The 18,090-nt window shown below is 44.4% G+C and overlaps 1 protein-coding gene across 2 annotated transcripts in view; it reads right to left on the minus strand.

Annotated features, from left to right (window-relative positions):
* The window catches only part of ola1 (Obg-like ATPase 1), a 164,262-nt gene extending 158,326 nt beyond the window's left edge, over positions 1-5,936 (minus strand). For both annotated transcript variants that reach the window (XM_070874705.1, XM_070874704.1), the window contains exons 1-2: positions 5,820-5,936; positions 5,268-5,371 (exon numbers count right to left, since the gene is read on the minus strand). In XM_070874705.1, the coding sequence (XP_070730806.1) occupies positions 5,268-5,368 (101 nt within the window). In that variant the 5' untranslated portion in view covers positions 5,369-5,371; positions 5,820-5,936. The remainder of the gene's footprint in view (positions 1-5,267; positions 5,372-5,819) is intronic.
* Positions 5,937-18,090: the final 12,154 nt, after the last annotated feature.

An 18,090-nucleotide genomic window follows, 5' to 3' on the forward strand; every position in this document is an offset into this window, starting at 1 on the left:
TTCGCTCCAGGAATCCATCAAATTCACAATGTCCTGCAAGGCACCTTAGTTCGGTGACATAGCTCACACTTCCTGGCCTTCAGACCACTGACATGTGTAAAACCGATACCTTGCCAACAGAACACTCTCCTTCGGATTTAGGTGCTCCCGGACCAGCGTACACAGTTCTTCGTACGATTTGGTTGTTGGTTTCACCGGAGCAAGAAGATTCTTCATGAGGCCATAGGTTGTCGCCCCGCAGACAGTGAGGAGAATCGCCGTTCGTTTGGCAGCATTCATACTCCCTCCCAGCTCGTTGGCCACGAAGTATTGGTCGCGTTGCTCCACGAAGGTCTCCCAATCGTCCCCTTCTGAGAATTTCTCCATGATACCAACAGTTCTCTGCATTTTCACGTGATGGTTCGTTATCTCGTCGCCAGTTGTTACTTAGGTCCAGAACAAAGTAATGTGATTGAGTACTGTAGACGTGAGTAAGTGTGACCTTAGTCTCTTTATTCTCACTCCAGAGTGCTGGTACAGCATGGGAGGCCTGCTTATATACAGTGCGCCCAACGGATGCTGGGATCCCTTGGGACTCCAACAGATATGCCCTCTGGTGGCAGTAGAATGTTGGTTACATCGGGTTGTGTACATAACAATCAGGAAGGCCAATGGAATCTTGGCCTTTATTGCAAAGGGGATGGAGCATAAAAGCAGGGAAATCTTGCTACAGTTATATAGGGTATTGGTGAGGCTACACCTGGAGTACTGCATGCAGTTTTGGTTTCCATATTTACAAAAGGATATACTTGCTTTGGAGGCAGTTCAGAGAAGGTTCACTAGGTTGATTCCAGAGATGAGGAGGTTGACCTATGAGGAAAGGTTGAGTAGGTTGGGCCTCTACTCATTGGAATTCAGAAGAATGAGAGGTGATCTGATCGAAACGTCTAAGATTATGAGGGGGCTTGACAAGATGGATGCAGAGAAAAAGTTTCCACTGATGGGGGAGACTCGAACTAGGTGGCATAATCTTAGAATAAGGGTCCGCCCATTTAAAACTGAGATGAGGAGGAATTTCTTCTCCGAGGGTTGTAAATCTGTGGAATTCACTGCCTCAGAGCTGTGGAAGCTGGGACATTGAATACGTTTAAGACAGAGATAGACAGTTTCTTAACCGATAAGGGAATAAGGGGTTATGGGGATCGGGCAGGGAAGTTGACCCGAGTCCATGATCGGATCAGCCAAGATCGTATAAAATGACAGAGCAGGCTCGAGGGGCCATATGGCCTACTCCTATTTCTTATGTTCTTATGAGCTCATGGACTTCTTTGCCTCTAAGACTGAGACCATCCATTCGGTAGCCTCTGCCTCTTCCCTTCCTTCCCCGAGCCCACCGGGCCAAACTTCCTCTAAGGAAGCCCCCTGCCCCGACCTCACATATTTCTCCAGTTTCTGTCTGATACCCCCCTCATGACCTTTGAGCTCATCCTGTCCATGAGACCCAGTTCCTGCTCTCTTGACCCTATTCACACCAAACTGCTGACCACCCAACTTTCTTTTCTGGCTCCCATGTTAGCTGACATTGTTAACAGTTCTCTCTCTCTCCTCAGGTACTGTCCCCCGCTCCCTCAAATCTGTCGTCGTCACCCTCTCCTCAAAAAAACCCTCGACCCCTCCGTCTTTGCAAACTACCGCACCATCTCCAAAGTTCTTGAACGTGTTGTCGCTTCACAAGTCCTTGCCCATCTTTCCCGCAATTCCATGTTTGAATCCCTCCAATCCTGTTTCCGTGCCTGTCACAGTACCAAAACAGCACAAATGACATCCTTTGTGACTGTGACAAAGGATAACTATCCCTCTTCGTCCTTCTTGACTTGGCTGCAGCCTTTAACACAGTTGACCACTCTATTCTTCTCCCACTCTATCCTCCAACGCCTCTCCACCGTCATCCAGCAGGCTGGAACTGCACTTGCCTGTTTCCATTCTTATCTATCTAATCGTAGCCAGAGAATCACTTCCAACGCTCCTCTTCCCACTCCCACATCATTACCTCTGGTGTCCCCAAAGGATCTATCCTTCATCCCCTCCTATTTCTCATCCACATGTTGCCCCTTGGCGACATCATCCAAAAACACAGCGTCAGTTTCCACATGTATGCTGATGACACCCAGCTCTACCTCAATAGCACATCTCTCGACCCCTCCACTGTCTCTAAATTGCCAGACTGCTCGTCAGACATCCAGTTCTGGAGGAGCAGAAATGTTCTCCAATTGAATATTGGGAAGACCGAAGCCATTGTTTTCGGTCCCCGCCACAAACTCCATCCCTCTCCCCAACTTCTAACCAGACTGTTCACAATCTTGGTGTCATACTTGACCCTGAAATGAGCTTTCGACCACATATCCACAGCATAACTAAGACTGCCTATTTCCACCTCCATAACATCACCAGTCTCCACCCTTGCGTCAGCTCATCTGCTGCTGAAGCCCTCATCTATGCTGTTACCTCTAGACTTGACTATTCCAACACACTCCTGGGTGGCCCCCCACATTCTACCCTACGTAAAGTATGTGATCTAAAACTTGGCTGCCCATGTCCTAAACCGCACCAAGTCCCGCTCACTCATCACCCCTGTGCCCGCTGACCTACATTGGCTTCCGGTTAAGCAACACCTCGATTTCAAAATTCTAGTCCTTACTTTCAAATCCTTCCATGGCCTCGCCCCTCCCTATCTCTAATCTCCTCCAGGGTTCCACCACCCCACCTAAACCTCTCCACCTCTCCTTCAAGACGCTCCTTAAAACATATCTCTTTCACCAAGCATTTGGTCACCTGCGCTAATTTCTACTTATGCGGCTCGGTGTCAAACTTTTTAATCTCAATACTCCTGTGCAGCGCCTTGGGAGGTTGCACTACATTATAGGTGCTATATAAATGCAAGTTGTTGTTGATGTAGTTCTTCTCAGTATCACATCACAGCTAAGCATCATTACTTAAACAACTACATTCAAGAATTCCTCAATTGTTCATGTACACAAACCAGGAACTACTAAAACAGAAGCAAGGCGTTTGATGGCTATATGTTCTGTACAAGATACTCTTCCCAATATACCTCAAGTTTAATATAAAAGTTAGAACATATACAATTTTACAGCATATTTTGACCTCATGTTGGCCAACATTCATCTTTCCTTCCTTTAAAAAAAAATATTGTTCTTGGAATATGAGCAGCATTGGCAAGGCAGTATTTACTGCATATCCCTAGTTACCCAGGAGGCATTTGAGTCAATCAAGTAGTGTAGGTCTGGAGTCATGTGCAGGCCAGACCAGCATGGCAGGTTACATTTCCAGAAGAGCATTAGTGAACCAGCTGTCACGGTCATTTTCAGGTACTGGCAGCTTCATTGAATTTAATTTCACAAGTCATGGTGGTATTTGAACTTGCATCCTCTGAGTTGCTAGTTCAGTATTATAACCTCTAGGGTGTCCTTCCTGCTCAGGAGATGCATGTTCATATGGACAGCTCACCAAGAGTATCTTTGCCCTTCATGGATGCCCATACACCAGTCCACCCTGGCAACCAACCCAAAGCCACCCACCCCAGAGTACTAGCTGAATACAATAGCAAGTTTTATGTTTAGCTTCCAAGAATAGATGGCACCAGATCATAACACAGGTCTGTCCAAAGTGCAGGCTCCCATCAAGTAAAAGTAACTACTCCAGGACCTGCACAGGTAGTTGTCATAACATATATCAAGTGACTGAGGAGGGAAGCAGAAATGTGAAAGATCCGTTTCCATGGACATTGGAATAAATTGTAAGAAAGGGATGAAAGTACTTTATACAGAAAATACTCACCTCCAAAGAAATACATATCAGAGCATTCTGTGACAAACGCAAATTACTAAGTTATTCAAGTTACTGTTTAACAAATGACTTAATACATATCCTCTGAAAAAGAAAGGTATTTCACAAATTAACTGTTGCAGTTTCTCCCAATCAAAAAAAAATGATGAGTAGGCAGCAGGAGCAGGAATTTCAGAAAATGTTTACACCCCACCCCAAACATATTAGTTGTAGCGTTGTGCAAGTCAATCAGAAAATAGCCTCTCTGCCCATATTTTTTTGTTCTTCCCCCTGTCCTCTTCCACCTTTCTCCTTTCAGGTAGGTGGTGGTGGGTGGCATGGTATGGCAGGCTAAGGAGTCATCAACAGCTGCAAGCTGTATTTGAGGTGGGCACTGAGAAATTGGGGCACTCAGCAGTTTCCTTTCCATTCACTCCCATGCTCTTCTACCCCTTCACCTCCCATCATCCATTCCGCTTCATCATACCCCCACTCCCATCACTACTTCTGCCGCTTTAAATTACCCGCTGAACCCCTTTACACACCCCTCCCCCATACCAATTCATCCAAAACTCTCCGTCCACCCCAACTTGCTCCTCCCATGTCACCGCACCCTAAACCAGTTTACCTTATTTCTCCTCAGATACTTTGTTTTGCTTTCAAAATTCACATTTAAAAAATGACCCCCATCACCAAGTTAGGACACTCTCACTGGTGGGGTTACAGGGTTACGAAAATAGTAATGAACAACAGGCTAAACTCAACATTGCCAACAATTGTAATTTGCACTATTATTTTAATGTGAGTGATTCAAAGTGAGACAAAGTAAATGTCCCTCTTTCTGCTTTCGAACCCAGGTGAATCTTGTGCATTAAAATAGTAAAATAATCAATAAATTAACAAAATGCAATGAATTGGCAACATCTTACAATGCAACATTAAAACATTTACAGTCTTACTTTCATTATAAAATGTATAAATGAAATATATTATTAATCTATTGTAATGCAGATGACTAAAATAAGTCATTAAATAAGCAACACCAAATTGGGCTGTACATACAAAATACATAATCCAATTCAGAAATGTATCCATTTAAGAATCAACCTTTTTATTTAGAGAACAGGAGTAAACAAGTTTCCAACTCCCATCCAAGAAATTTCTAAACTTCATTTTTAATCTTAGTAGCAGATCTCGTCCATTTTTGTCACATTGAAAATTAACCATCATTGTGCACGCTAATGTGCAGACTGCTGCACTTTGGCTAACCAGATCAATGCAGAGCCAGCAATGTAATCCAGCAATGTCTACCAGCCCTATCTTTCTAAGCAGCTACTGATTTTCAACTATTAGTAGCATAATACATACACGTAAATAGTAGTTTTTACAGTTATGTAGCAGAAGCAAGTTAAACTGGTATGACGACAAATTAAATAACTTACCCTATATTTGGCAATCCAACAATGCCAACCTTCAACGAGGTTCCAAATCGTCCAATAATGGGTGGTAACTTAGGTTCACCATCTCCCTTTTTTGGAGGCATGTTCTGAAACACAATCTATCAATTAGCAGCTGTACTATAAACTTTTAAAATCAGCAAAATATACTACGATCTCTTAGTAAAGGTATCACTGATATACCTAAACTCTAATGAAATAAGAAAGCTGTGGCTTTCTCTCTACTTGTACAGACTGAGCAACCTATTTATAACCAGCTCGCAACTGATAACCAGTAGAGCTCCGATTCGTCCCCTTTTCGATAGCGGCTCTATCGCCCACCCCTCACACCGCTGCTGCTTTGTACCGTTAACACAATCTACTTGTATCCTGATTTTTATCAGGAGCTTTTTTGAAGACGCGTGGGGCTCAGGCCTCAGTCACCAACAGCAGAAGTGAAGGCCTGAACAGCACTTTTAATAAAACAAGCGCCTTCTGGGTGAGTCAACCACGTTAGTACGTGGATAAAGCATGAACGCAACACAGCGTGGTTTTCACCTGATAAAATCGCGATTCTTGTACGCGGGATAAGTGGAAAACTACAGCTTAAATCAGCACGACTCCTGCTCACACTGCATGCGCCCAGCGGCCGGCGGAGGGAGGGACGGCCACACAAGCCTGGGGCATGCGCACGGGGCACCCGCTCATTGGCTGACCTCAGACCAATTAAAGATCAACGAAAAGCAACTGGCTGATGCAAGGAGAGGAAACTGGGAGAAAGTGGAAGGATGGAGAGAAGAGAAAAAGAGAGATTATGTGGTGAGAAAGTAAGACGAATTGCTCTCACTGATGGCTCAACGGTAAACTACCAAGGACGCATCATTGCTCTTAAGTGGTTTATTTGGGTTACTGCAACTTGTATGTAAGATAAATTAAAGGTCTGCAAAAGGAATTGGCTGGATTTGTATGGGGCAGGTAGTGTCTTTATACAAGATTACAACTAATTATATATACTTTCAAACTAATGTGTGTGGTCAGTTTATGATATCTGCTTACGCCAACATTTGGAATATCCCCTTTATAAGCAAAAAATACACAATAAAGCACGAGCTTCCAGTTCTGACGAAAGGTCATCAACCTGAAACATTAACTCTGTTTCTTTCTCCACAGATGCTGCCTTACCTGCTGAATATTTCCAGCAATTTCTATTTTTATTTAGGTAACAAAGTAGGTTAGGTACAGACCTATCAAAGCATAACCAAAACATCAACAATGGCTTAGAAACAAAGCAACATAGAAAACAGGTGCAGGAGTAGGCCATTCGGCTCTTCGAGCCTGCACAACCATTCAATAAGATCATGGCTGATCATTCACCTCAGTACCCCTTTCCTGCTTTCTCTCCATACCCCTTGATCCCTTTAGCCATAAGGGCCATATCTAACTCCCTCTGGAATATATCCAATGAACTGGCATCAACAACTCTCTGTGTTAGCGAATTCCACAGGTCAACAATTTTCTGAGTTAAGAAGTTTCTCCTCATCTCAGTCCTAAATGGCTTACCCCTTATCCTTAGACTGTGTCCCCTGGTTCTGGACTTCCCCAACATCGGGAACATTCTTCCTGCATCTAATCTGTCCAGTCCCGTCAGAATTTTATATGTTTCTATGAGACCCCCTCTCATCCTTCTAAACTCCAGTGAATACAGGCCCAGACGATCCAGTCTCTCCTCATATGTCAGTCCTACCATCCCTGGAATCAGTCTGGTGAACCTTCGCTGCACTCCCTCAATAGCAAGAACGTCCTTCCTCAGATTAGGAGACCAAAACTGAACACAATATTCCAGGTGAGGCCTCACCAAGGCCCTGTACAACTGCAGTAAGACCTCCCTGCTCCTATACTCAATATCCCCTAGCTATGAAGGCCAACATACCATTTGCCTTCTTCACCGCCTGCTGCACCTGCATGCCAACTTTCAATGACTGATGCACCATGACACCCAGGTCTCGTTGCACCACACCTCCCCTTTTCCTAATCTGCCGCCATTGAGATAATATTCTGCCTTCGTCTTTTTGCCACCAAAATGGATAACCTCACATTTATCCATATTATACTGCATCTGCCATGAATTTGCCAACACACCTAACCTGTCCAAGTCATTCTGCAGCCTCTTAGCATCCTCCTCACAGCTCACACCGCCACCCAGCATAGTGTCATCTGCAAACTTGGAGATATTACACTCAATTCCTTTATCTAAGTCATTGATGTATATTGTAAATAGCTGGGGTCCAAGCACTGAGCCCTGCGGCACCCCACTAGTCACTGCCTGCCATTCTGAAAAGGACCCATTTATTCCGACTCTCTGCTTCCTGTCTGCCAACCAGTTCTCTATCCACGTCAGTACATTACTCCCAATACCTTGTGCTTTAATTTTGCACACCAATCTCTTGTGTGGGACCTTGTCAAAAGCCTTTTGAAAGTCCAAATACACCACATCCACTGGTTCTCCCTTGTCCACTCTACTAGTTACATCCTCAAAAAATTCTAGAAGATTTGTCAAGCATGACTTCCCTTTCACAAATCCATGCTGACTTGGACTGATCCTGTCACTGCTTTCCAAATGCACTGCTATTTCATCTTTAATAATTGATTCCAACATTTTCCTCACTACTGACGTCAGGCTAACCGATCTATAATTACCTGTTTTCTCTCTCCCTCCTTTTTTAGCTACTCTCCAGTCCATAGGAACTGATCCAGAGTCGATAGACTGTTGGAAAATGATCACCAATGCATCCACTATTTCTAGGGCCACTTCCTTAAGTACTCTGGGATGCAGACTATCAGGCACTGGGGATTTATTAGCCTTCAATCCCATCAATTTCCCCAACACAATTTCCCGCCTAATAAGGATTTCCTTCAGTTCCTCCTTCTCACTAGACCCTCGGTCCCCTAGTATTTCCAGAAGGTTATTTGTGTCTTCCTTCATGAAGACAGAACCAAAGTATTTGTTCAACTGATCTGCCATTTCTTTGTTCCCCATTATAAATTCACCTGATTCTGACTGCAAGGGACCTACGTTTGTCTTCACTAATCTTTTTCACTTCACATATCTATAGAAGCTTTTGCAGTCAGTTTTTACGTTCCCAGCAAGCTTCCTCTCATACTCTATTTTCCCCCTCCTAATTAAACCCTTTGTCCTCCTCTGCTGAATTATAAAATTCTTCCAGTCCTCAGGTTTGCTGCTTTTTCTGCACAATTTATATGCCTCTTCCTTGGATTTAACACTATCCTTAATTTCCCTTGTTAGCCACGGTTGAACCACCTTCCCCGTTTTATTTTTACTCCAGATAGGGATGTACAATTGCTGAAGTTCATCCATGTGATCTTTAAATGTTTGCCATTGCCTATCCACCGTCAACCCTTTAAGTATCATTCGCCAGTCTATTCTAGCCAATTCACGTCTCATACCATCGAAGTTACCTTTCCTTAAGTTCAGGACCCTAATCTCTGAATTAACTGTGTCACTCTCCATCTTAATAAAGAATTCTACCATATTATGGTCACTCTTCCCCAACGGGCCTCGCACCACAAGATTGCTAATTAGTCATTTCTCATTACACATCACCCAGTCTAGGATGGCCAGCCCTCTAGTTGGTTCCTCGACATATTGGTCTAGAAAACCAACCCCAATACACTCCAGGAAATCCTCCTCCACCGTACTGCTACCAGTTTGGTTAGCCCAATCTATATGTAGATTAAAGTCGCCCACGATAACTGCTGTACCTTTATTGCACGCATCCCTAATTTCTTGTTTGATGCTGTCCCCAACCTCACTACTACTGTTTGGTGGTCTGTACACAACTCCCACTAGCGTGTTCTGCCCTTGGTATTCCGCAGCTCCACCCATACAGATTCCATATCATCCAAGCTAATGTCCTTCCTTAGTATTGCGTTAATTTCCTTTTTAACCAGCAACGCTACCCCATCTCCTTTTCCTTTCTGTCTATCCTTCCTGAATGTTGAATACCCCTGGATGTTGAGTTCCCAGCCTTGGTCACCCTGGTGCAATGTCTCCGTGATGCCAATTATATCATATTCGTTAATTGCTGCCTGCGCAGTTAATTTTTCCACCTTATTACGAATACTCCTTGCATTGAGGCACAGAGCCTTCAGGCTTGTCTTTTTAACACACTTTGCCCCTTTAGAATTTTGCTGTAATGTGGCCCTTTTTGCTTTTTGCTTTTTGCCTTGGGTGCTCTGCCCTCCACTTTTACTTTTCTTCTTTCTATCTTTTGCTTCTGCCCCTATTCTACTTCCCTCTGTCTCCCTGCCTAGGTTCCTATCCCCCTGTCATAGGGTTGGGGGTAATATATTAGCATAGATAGAGGATTGGCTAACTAACAGAAACCAGAGAGTCATGATAAATGGGTAATTTTCCGGTTGGCAAACGGTAACTAATGGGGTGCCACAGGGATCGGTACTGGGGCCTCAACTATTTACAATCTATATTAATGACTTGGATGAAGGAACTGAGTATAATGTAGCCAACTTTGCTGATGATATAGAGATGGGTGGGAAAGCAAATTGTAAGGAGGACACAAAGAATCTGTAAAGGGGTATAGACAGGCAATGTGAGTGGGCAAACATTTGGCAGATGGAGTATAATGTGGGAAAGTATGAGGTTATCCACTTTGGCAGGAAAAATAAAAAAGCAAATTATTATTTAAATGGAAAGAGATTACAAAATGCTGCAGTACAGAGGGACCTGGGGGTCCTTGTGCATGAAGCACAAAAAGTTAATATGCAGGTACAGCAAGTAATAAGGAAGGCAAATGGTATGTTGGCCTTTATTACAAGCGGGACGGAGTATAAAAGCAGGGAAGTCCTGCTACAACTGTACAGGGTATTGGTGAGACCACACCTAGAGTACTGTGTACAGTTTTGGTCTCCTTATTTACTTGCATTGGAGACAGTTCAGAGAAGGTTCACTAGGTTGATTCCTGAGATGAAGGGGTTGACTTATGAAGAAAGGTTGAGCAGGTTGGGTCTACACTCATAGGAGTTTAGAAGAATGAGAGGTGATCTTATTGAAACATATAAGACACTGAAGGGGGCTCAACAGGGTAGATGCAGAGAGTGTGTTTCCACTCGTAGGGGAATCTAGAACTCGGGGGCATAGTTTAAGAATAAGAGGTCGCCCATTTAGAACTAAGATGAGGAGAAATTTCTTCTCTCAGAGGTTCATAAATCTGTGGAACTCTCTGCCCCAGTGAGCTGTGGAGCCTGGGTCATTGAATATACTTAAGGTGGAGATGGACAGATTTTTGAAAAATAAGGGAACAAAAGGTTATGGGGAGTAGGCAGGGAAGTGGAGCTGAGCCCAAGATCAGATCAGCAATGATTTTATTAAATGGCGGAGCAGGCTCGAGGGGCCAATGGCCTACACCTGCTCCTATTTCTTATGTTCTGATCTGCCTCTCCTTCTTTAATACTATCCTTAAAACCCACCTCTTTAACACAACTTTAATCACCACTCTTAATATTTCCTTCTTTGTCATTTTTTGTCTGATTACCCTTCTGTGAAGCACCAAGGGATGTTTTTCTACATTAAAGGCGCTATATAAATGCTTGTTGTCGTCATTGTCATCGTCATCATCACTGTTACCCAGCTCTGAATCCACCTCAGGGAAAATTAAAGCCTCCTCTCTTTGCTAGCTGTAAGGATTGTGTTAACAGTGTCAGCCACAACTTAGTGGTCGTACTCTCACCTGTGAGTCAGAAGGTTGTGGATTCAAATCCCACTCCTGAGAATTGAGGATAAACATCTAGGCCAGTGGTGGGCAAAATACGGCCCGCAGGCCATATCCGGTCTGGCAAGTCACTATCCAGCCCGCTGGATGGAACAGAAAAAGATCGCGAGCCAGAGCTTGAGCTGCACATTCGTCTATCCATTTTCACTTCTCGTGGGTCAGAGACAGCCAAGACTTCAGCCAAGGGAAAACCGTAGTATTACTTCATTCAAATTAATAATTTGCAAAAGCTATTCTCCCTGGCCCGATCTTAAAATGATCTGTTCCTTGATGCTGGGCCCCATTTGCACACATCCGTACCCCGAATGCACTGCGTACTCGAATATGGCCTATCCATTTTAGAGTGGAGTCATGGCTGCTCATCTCCACAACTCTTTTACCGAAGAAAGTGACCGGCACTGCTTTTTTCCTCTCCTGGTATCCAGAGTACGATGGCAGAGGAGTTATCATCTGGCACCAATTGGGACGGTATTAGTAATCATAAGGGACATAAGTATGACTGAGGTGGGGAATTGATGCAGACACAGACGCTAATGAGGGACAATAACTTGGATGATGTGGAATCTGTATGGGTAGAGCTGCGGAATACCAAAGAGCAGAAAACGGTAGTGAGAGTTGTGTACAGACCACCAAATAGTAGTTGTGAGGTTGGGGATGGCATCAAACAAGAAATTAGGGATGTGTGCAATAAAGGTACAGCAATTATCATGGGCGACTTTAATCTACATATAGATTGGGCTAACCAAGCTGGTAGCAATGCGGTGGAGGAGGATTTCCTGGTGTGTATTAGGGATGGCTTTCTAGACCAATATGTCGAGGAACCAACTAGTGAGCTGGCCATCCTAGACTGGGTTTTGTGTAATGAGAAATGACTAATTAGCAATCTTGTGGTGCGAGACCCCTTGGGGAAGAGTGACCATAATATGGTAGAATTCTTTATTAAGCTGCAGAGTGACAGTGTTAATTCAGAGACTAGGATCCTGAACTTAAGGAAAGGTAACTTCAATGGTATGAGACGTGAATTGGCTCGGATAGACTGGCAAATGATACTTAAAGGGTTGACAGTGGATAGACAATAGCAGACATTTATAGATTACATGGATAAACTTCAACAATTGTACATCCCTGTCTGGAGTATAAATAAAAAGGAGAAGGTAGCACAACCGTGGCTAACAAGGGAAATTAGGGATAGTGTTAAATCCACGGAAGAGGCATATAAATTGGCCAGAAAAAGAGGACTGGGAGAAATTTAGAATTCAGCAGAGGAGGACAAAGGGTCTAATTAGAAGGGGGGAAATAAAGTATGAGAGGAAGCTTGCAGGGAACATAAAAACAGACTGCAAAAGCTTCTATAGATATGTGTAGAGAAAAAGATTAGTGAAGACAAACGTAGGTCCTTTGCAGTCAGAATCAGGTGAATTTATAATGGGGAACAAAGAAATGGCAGACCAATTGAACAAATACTTTGGATCTGTCTTCACTAAGGAAGACACAAATAACCTTCCGAAAATACTAGGGGCTCGAGGATCTAGCGAAAAGGAGGAACTGAAGGAAATCCTTATTAGTCAGGAAATTATGTTAGGGAAACTGTTGGAATTGAAGGCCGATAAAACCCCAGGGCCTGATAGGCTGCATCCCAGAGTACTTAAGGAAGTGGCCCGAGAAATAGTGGATGCATTGGTGATCATTTTCCAACATTCTATTGACTCTGGATCAGTTCCTATGGACTGGAGGGTAGCTAATGTAACACCACTTTTTTAAAAAGGAGGGAGAGAGAAAACAGGGAATTATAGACCGGTTAGCCTGACATCGGTAGTGGGGAAAATGTTGGAATCAATTATTAAAGATGAAATAGCAGCGCATTTGGAAAGCAGTGACAGGATCGGATAAGTCAGCATGGATTTATGAAAGGGAAATCATGCTTGACAAATCTTCTAGAATTTTTTGAGGATGTAACTAGTAGAATGGGCAAGGGAGAACCAGTGGATGTGTATTTGGACTTTCAAAAGGCTTTTTGACAAGGTCTAGTGTGCAAAATTAAAGCACATGGTATTGGGGGTAATGTATTGACGTTGATAGAGAACTGGTTGGCAGACAGGAAGCAGAGAGTCGGAATAAACGGGTCCTTTTCAGAATGGCAGGTAGTGACCAGTGGGGTGCCGCAGGATTCATTGCTGGGACCCCAGTTATTTACAAAATACATCAGTGATTTAGATAAAGAAATTGAATGTAATATCTTCAAGTTTGCAGATGACATTAAGCTGGGTGGCGGTGTGAGCTGTGAGGAGGATGCTAAGAGGCTGCAGGGTGACTTGGACAGGTTAGGTGAGTGGGCAAATGCACGGCAGATGCAGTATAATTTGGATAAATGTGAGGTTATCCACTTTGGTGGCAAATACAGGAAGACAGAATATTATCTGAATGGTGACAGATTGGGAAAAGGGGAGATGCAACGAGACCTGGGTGTCATGGTACATCAGTCATTGAAGTTTGGCATGCAGGTACAGCAGGCGGTGAAGAAGGCAAATGGCATGTTGGCCTTCATAGCTAGAGGATTTGAGTATAGAAGTAGGGAGGTTTTACTGCAGTTGTACAGAGCCTTGGTGAGGCCATACCTGGAATATTGTGTTAGTTTTGATCTCCTAATCTGAGGAAGGAGGTTCTTGCTATTGAGGGAGTGCAGCGAAGGTTCACCAGATTGATTCCCAGGATATGAGGAGAGACTGGATCAACTAGGCTTGTATCCACTGGAGTTTAGAAGAATGAGAGGGGATCTCATAGAAACATATACAATTCTGATGGGATTGGACAGGTTAGAGGCAGGAAGAATGTTCCCGTAGTTGGGGAGTTCCAGAACCAGTCTAAGAATAAGGGGTAAGCCATTTAGGATCGAGATGAGGAGAAACTTCTTCACTCAGAGAGTGGTTAACCTGTGGAATTCTCTACCGCAGAAAGTGGCTAAAGCCAGTTCGTTAGATATATTCAAAAGGGAGTTAGATATGGCCCTTACGGCCAAAGGGATCAAGGGGTATGGAGAGAAAGCAGGAAAGGGCTACTGAGGTTGAATGATCAGCCATAATCTTATTGAATGGCGGTGCGGGCTTAAAGGGCCGAATGGCCTGCTTCTGCACCTAATTTCTATGTTTCTAGTTCAATTTCACAGCTCTGATTTACATAGATCAGAAGATACCATAACATTTTCAACTTTTATCTTTGATTCATTTCTAAGCAGTATCGAATACATGTTGTGCATGTAAGATAGCATCTGACTACCACCTGATTTATGTTTTGCAATGTTTATGCTTATGCAATGTTCACTTTTTTTTCCGCACACGGGCCCTTTGAATTTGCTGCACAGCTGACCACTATACAGCCATGCATGCACAGTATCTCTTCCAGCGGTAGGAGCTGGTGAGCGGCCTGCGTGAAACCGTGCGATTGTTGCCCGATCGTGCAGCCTTAGGGACAACATTGGTGGGCGGCCCTCAACAGCTCACCAAAACTTGTTAAGTGGCCCTCCAGACCAAATAATTGCCCACCTCTGATCTAGGCTGAGAGTGGCCCTCTCAGTGGATGTAAAAGATCCCATGGCACTATTTCGAAGAAGAGCAGGGGAGTTATCCCTGGTGTCATAGGCAATATTTATCCCTCAACCAACATCAAAAATAGATGATCTGGCCATTGTCACATTACTGTTTGTGGGACCTTGCTGAGCGCAAATTGGCTGCATCATTTCCTACATTATAACAGTGACTACACTTCAAAATACTTTATTGGCTGTAAAGCACCTTGGGACATCCTGAGGTTGTGAATGCTAGTCTTTCTTATTTTTAGGCTTTCACCACATATCTTTGCTCCCTATGAACTAGACTCCACAATACCTGCTAATGTAACAATGCCCAAGATCAAACACAAAATCTTTTTACGATAATTAGCTCACTGAATTGACACCAGCCACCTCATGTTCTTTCATTCTTCGGATTGCAGAAGAATAATCACTCTTTATACTGCTGAAATGTACACATCCAAAACTGAATGCCTCATCTTTTTTCTCTTTATAAATGCTGCATATTTCCAGCATTTACAGTTTTTCTTCTTATTTTACTATATCAGACCATGCAAATTTGATTATAAACCACAAATTAGATTTATTAAAAGTAAATAGTTTTAAAGTAATTTAAAGAAAATACAAAAGATTTCACTTCATTGCAGAACATTGAACTTACAATTCCTTGCATATACAAAAATAACAAGATTCAACTCTTTGCTAGCTTTCTTCGTACTGCAATTCGAAATCTTGATTAACATTTGTAACAGTAAATTTATATGTGAAGTTTCATCTAACCACCATGGAGACTTTAAGTATTTGTCTCCATCTCGATGTAACCCAGAAAAACTAAAGAACTGAGGAGAAGATATCCAAATAAGTATCAGAGCTTGGACATATTGTTATCAATCAAACTCTTCCTCCACATAGGACATCCTCTCATCATGCAAATTGGGTTACTTGAGTCCAGGTTTCATAAATCTTTGTCATTCCAACAAAAAGGGCAGTGGCACCTGGCTGATTTAGCCTGAGTCTTCTAACACATGCTAGACTCAAACGTGTCCGTGCTTCATTCCAAACAAAGCAAGTAGCCTGACTCCACAAAACCTACAATATGCTTCTTTCCCTGCATCAATGGTTATCACTTCAAAGCGTTACATGAGCTCGATTCCAAAGAAGGTTAAATATGGACTCTGTTCTCATTAAATGTGCCAAAGTAGCCTATGTCATGTATCTCACACTACTGTATATAACTGTATCTTACCATGCTATACATGACTGTAACTAGATATGACCTGTAACCACAAGCATACTTTACCACCAGGGGTGCACTTGCATACCTGCATACCTGTTCCACACAGGTATATAAAGGCAGGTCTCAGGCAAGTGAGACACTCGAGAATTGTGAAATAAAGGTGCAGGTCCAGAGTGACCTTGACTTCAGCATGTGCCTCATGTAAGTCTGTACTGCAGGGTCAGGACTTTACAGCCTAAACATAGTATACTTCTCTAAAGCCTTTGGACTGTAAATTCAGTACCGCCGATTTTGAGGCATTAATCTTGTCAGGTTGGTAACTATAGCACCCGTGAAAAGTTTGCGCCACCTACTGGGAAATTAGGTTGAAGCGCAGTAAAAGAGAAAAGGAGCACTAATTCAGGCATTCTCCTTTGATGGTGGAACCGAAAATTGGAGCGCTAAATTTGAAGAAGAGTGGGTCGGCCATCGCTCCGAGTCATCAGCGCGTTGCTCATGACGTCAGCGCGACGCGGACATGCCGCATCGCGCTGATATGTCACAACGTCCCTCCCCTTCAGTTAAAGTGGAGTGCCGCTGCGAGCTCTGCATGTAGCTTAGTTAGGCCCACTGAGCCACCAGGGAGGGTTTCAGCCAAGTCACCATTGTCGGGCCGACCTCGGAGTCGGCCGACAAATAAAATAAAATGGAGGTGCGGGAGGCACACACAGCTTCCTGCAGGGGAAATCTGTCAGTGGCACCGACCAGCGGCAATTTCCCACGGGGCAATTTCCTGCTGGGTAGGCAGAAAGGGGGCCACCGTCGGTTGGTGGGGGCTCGGCGTGTGACCGACGGGACGGGAACATGGCGGCGCGGTAACAGTCACTGCTGAGAAAATCAGGTAGAGCAATTTATTAAATGTTGCTAGACTCCGCGCTGACTAGGTGGAGAGTCCTTACCGACCCATGGCCGCCTCTTTGAGAAAGGGGCAATTGCGGCCCCAAAGTCTTTCCAGTGCCTGCTCCTCCTCTATGTGTACCAGGCCATGGTCTTTGTTGGTGAAGCCATCATAAAAGCTAAGGCTCAGTTTGCCAGCCATGCCGTGCCCATCCAAGCATCGTTCACCGCCTTGTTCCCTACTCAGCCTCACTCCTCCTCTGACTCCCGTTTCACTCTTGATATGCGTTCATAATACTTCAGCCTCATCACTACTCTTATGTGGTTCTCACCTAATCCCACCATTCACACATCCCCTCTGTGCAGCCACTCAGATTAAAATGGACATCTGCACAGTTGCCGGCACTAGCAGCTATTTAACTATGGAAGGCACATGTGGCACGTGATGAGCTGCTCACTCATTCACACCTTCTTGTGTTTCTTATTGCAGTCAAAACTGGCTCACAACTGGAGAGCGCAGCAGCACAACGGTGGAGGAGAGCCTGACATACAAGACCTCACTGAGGTGGAGGAGCGAGTGGACGCCCTCATGGGCACACCAGTTGGTGCGATAGCGGCCGACGAAGCAGAGCCCCCTGTGGACAGTGACAACATGCGAATGCCTTTGATAGCAAATTCTGTACCCCTTTTACATATAAATGTCCAATGCCACGTTCTTCTTCCCTTTCTGCCCCCTCCTCTCCTGCTAACCACAGTTCTGTTGCCTTGTGCTTACAGATGAGAAGCCAGAAGCATGGCAACCATCCACTTCGACCGACAGGGGAGATGATGAGGAAGGTGATGAAAGTGTGGTGAGAGCGGGGCCCTTCATCAGTTGAACCGAGTGGGGACACCACCTTGGTGGAAGAGCCAACAGTCCTGGGTTTTGAAGAGCCTGAGGCTCCTGGCCCCAGTGGCCTGCAGTAACACCCAGTGCGAGGGGAAGCTTGGGGGCCATCTCCCCAGAGGATGAGTTGGCCCATAAGTCCTGCTCAGAGACAGTCAGATGTGTACCTGGACTTGGAGGCTATGTCCAGAGAGCTCATGCAAATGCACTGCGAATTTATGGGTGCATTGGAAAAGGTCCCGCAGAGTATGAATGCACTTGCTCTGAGGTTGGGGGTGGCCACCTCAAGCATTGCCCATGCCTCTCAGCAGTCCAATGAGCCCATCCTTGCCCACTTACAGAGGGAGATGGACTCAACCAGTTAGAGTGGAGTGCCAGAGGTGATGGCGCGTGCCATGGTTGACGTGGCAGCAGCTATCACAGCACAGGCCCAAGCCATGCAAGGACTTCGTGATGTG

This window comes from Pristiophorus japonicus, chromosome 3 (assembly GCF_044704955.1).
Source record: "Pristiophorus japonicus isolate sPriJap1 chromosome 3, sPriJap1.hap1, whole genome shotgun sequence".
Classification (NCBI taxonomy): domain Eukaryota; kingdom Metazoa; phylum Chordata; class Chondrichthyes; family Pristiophoridae; genus Pristiophorus; species Pristiophorus japonicus.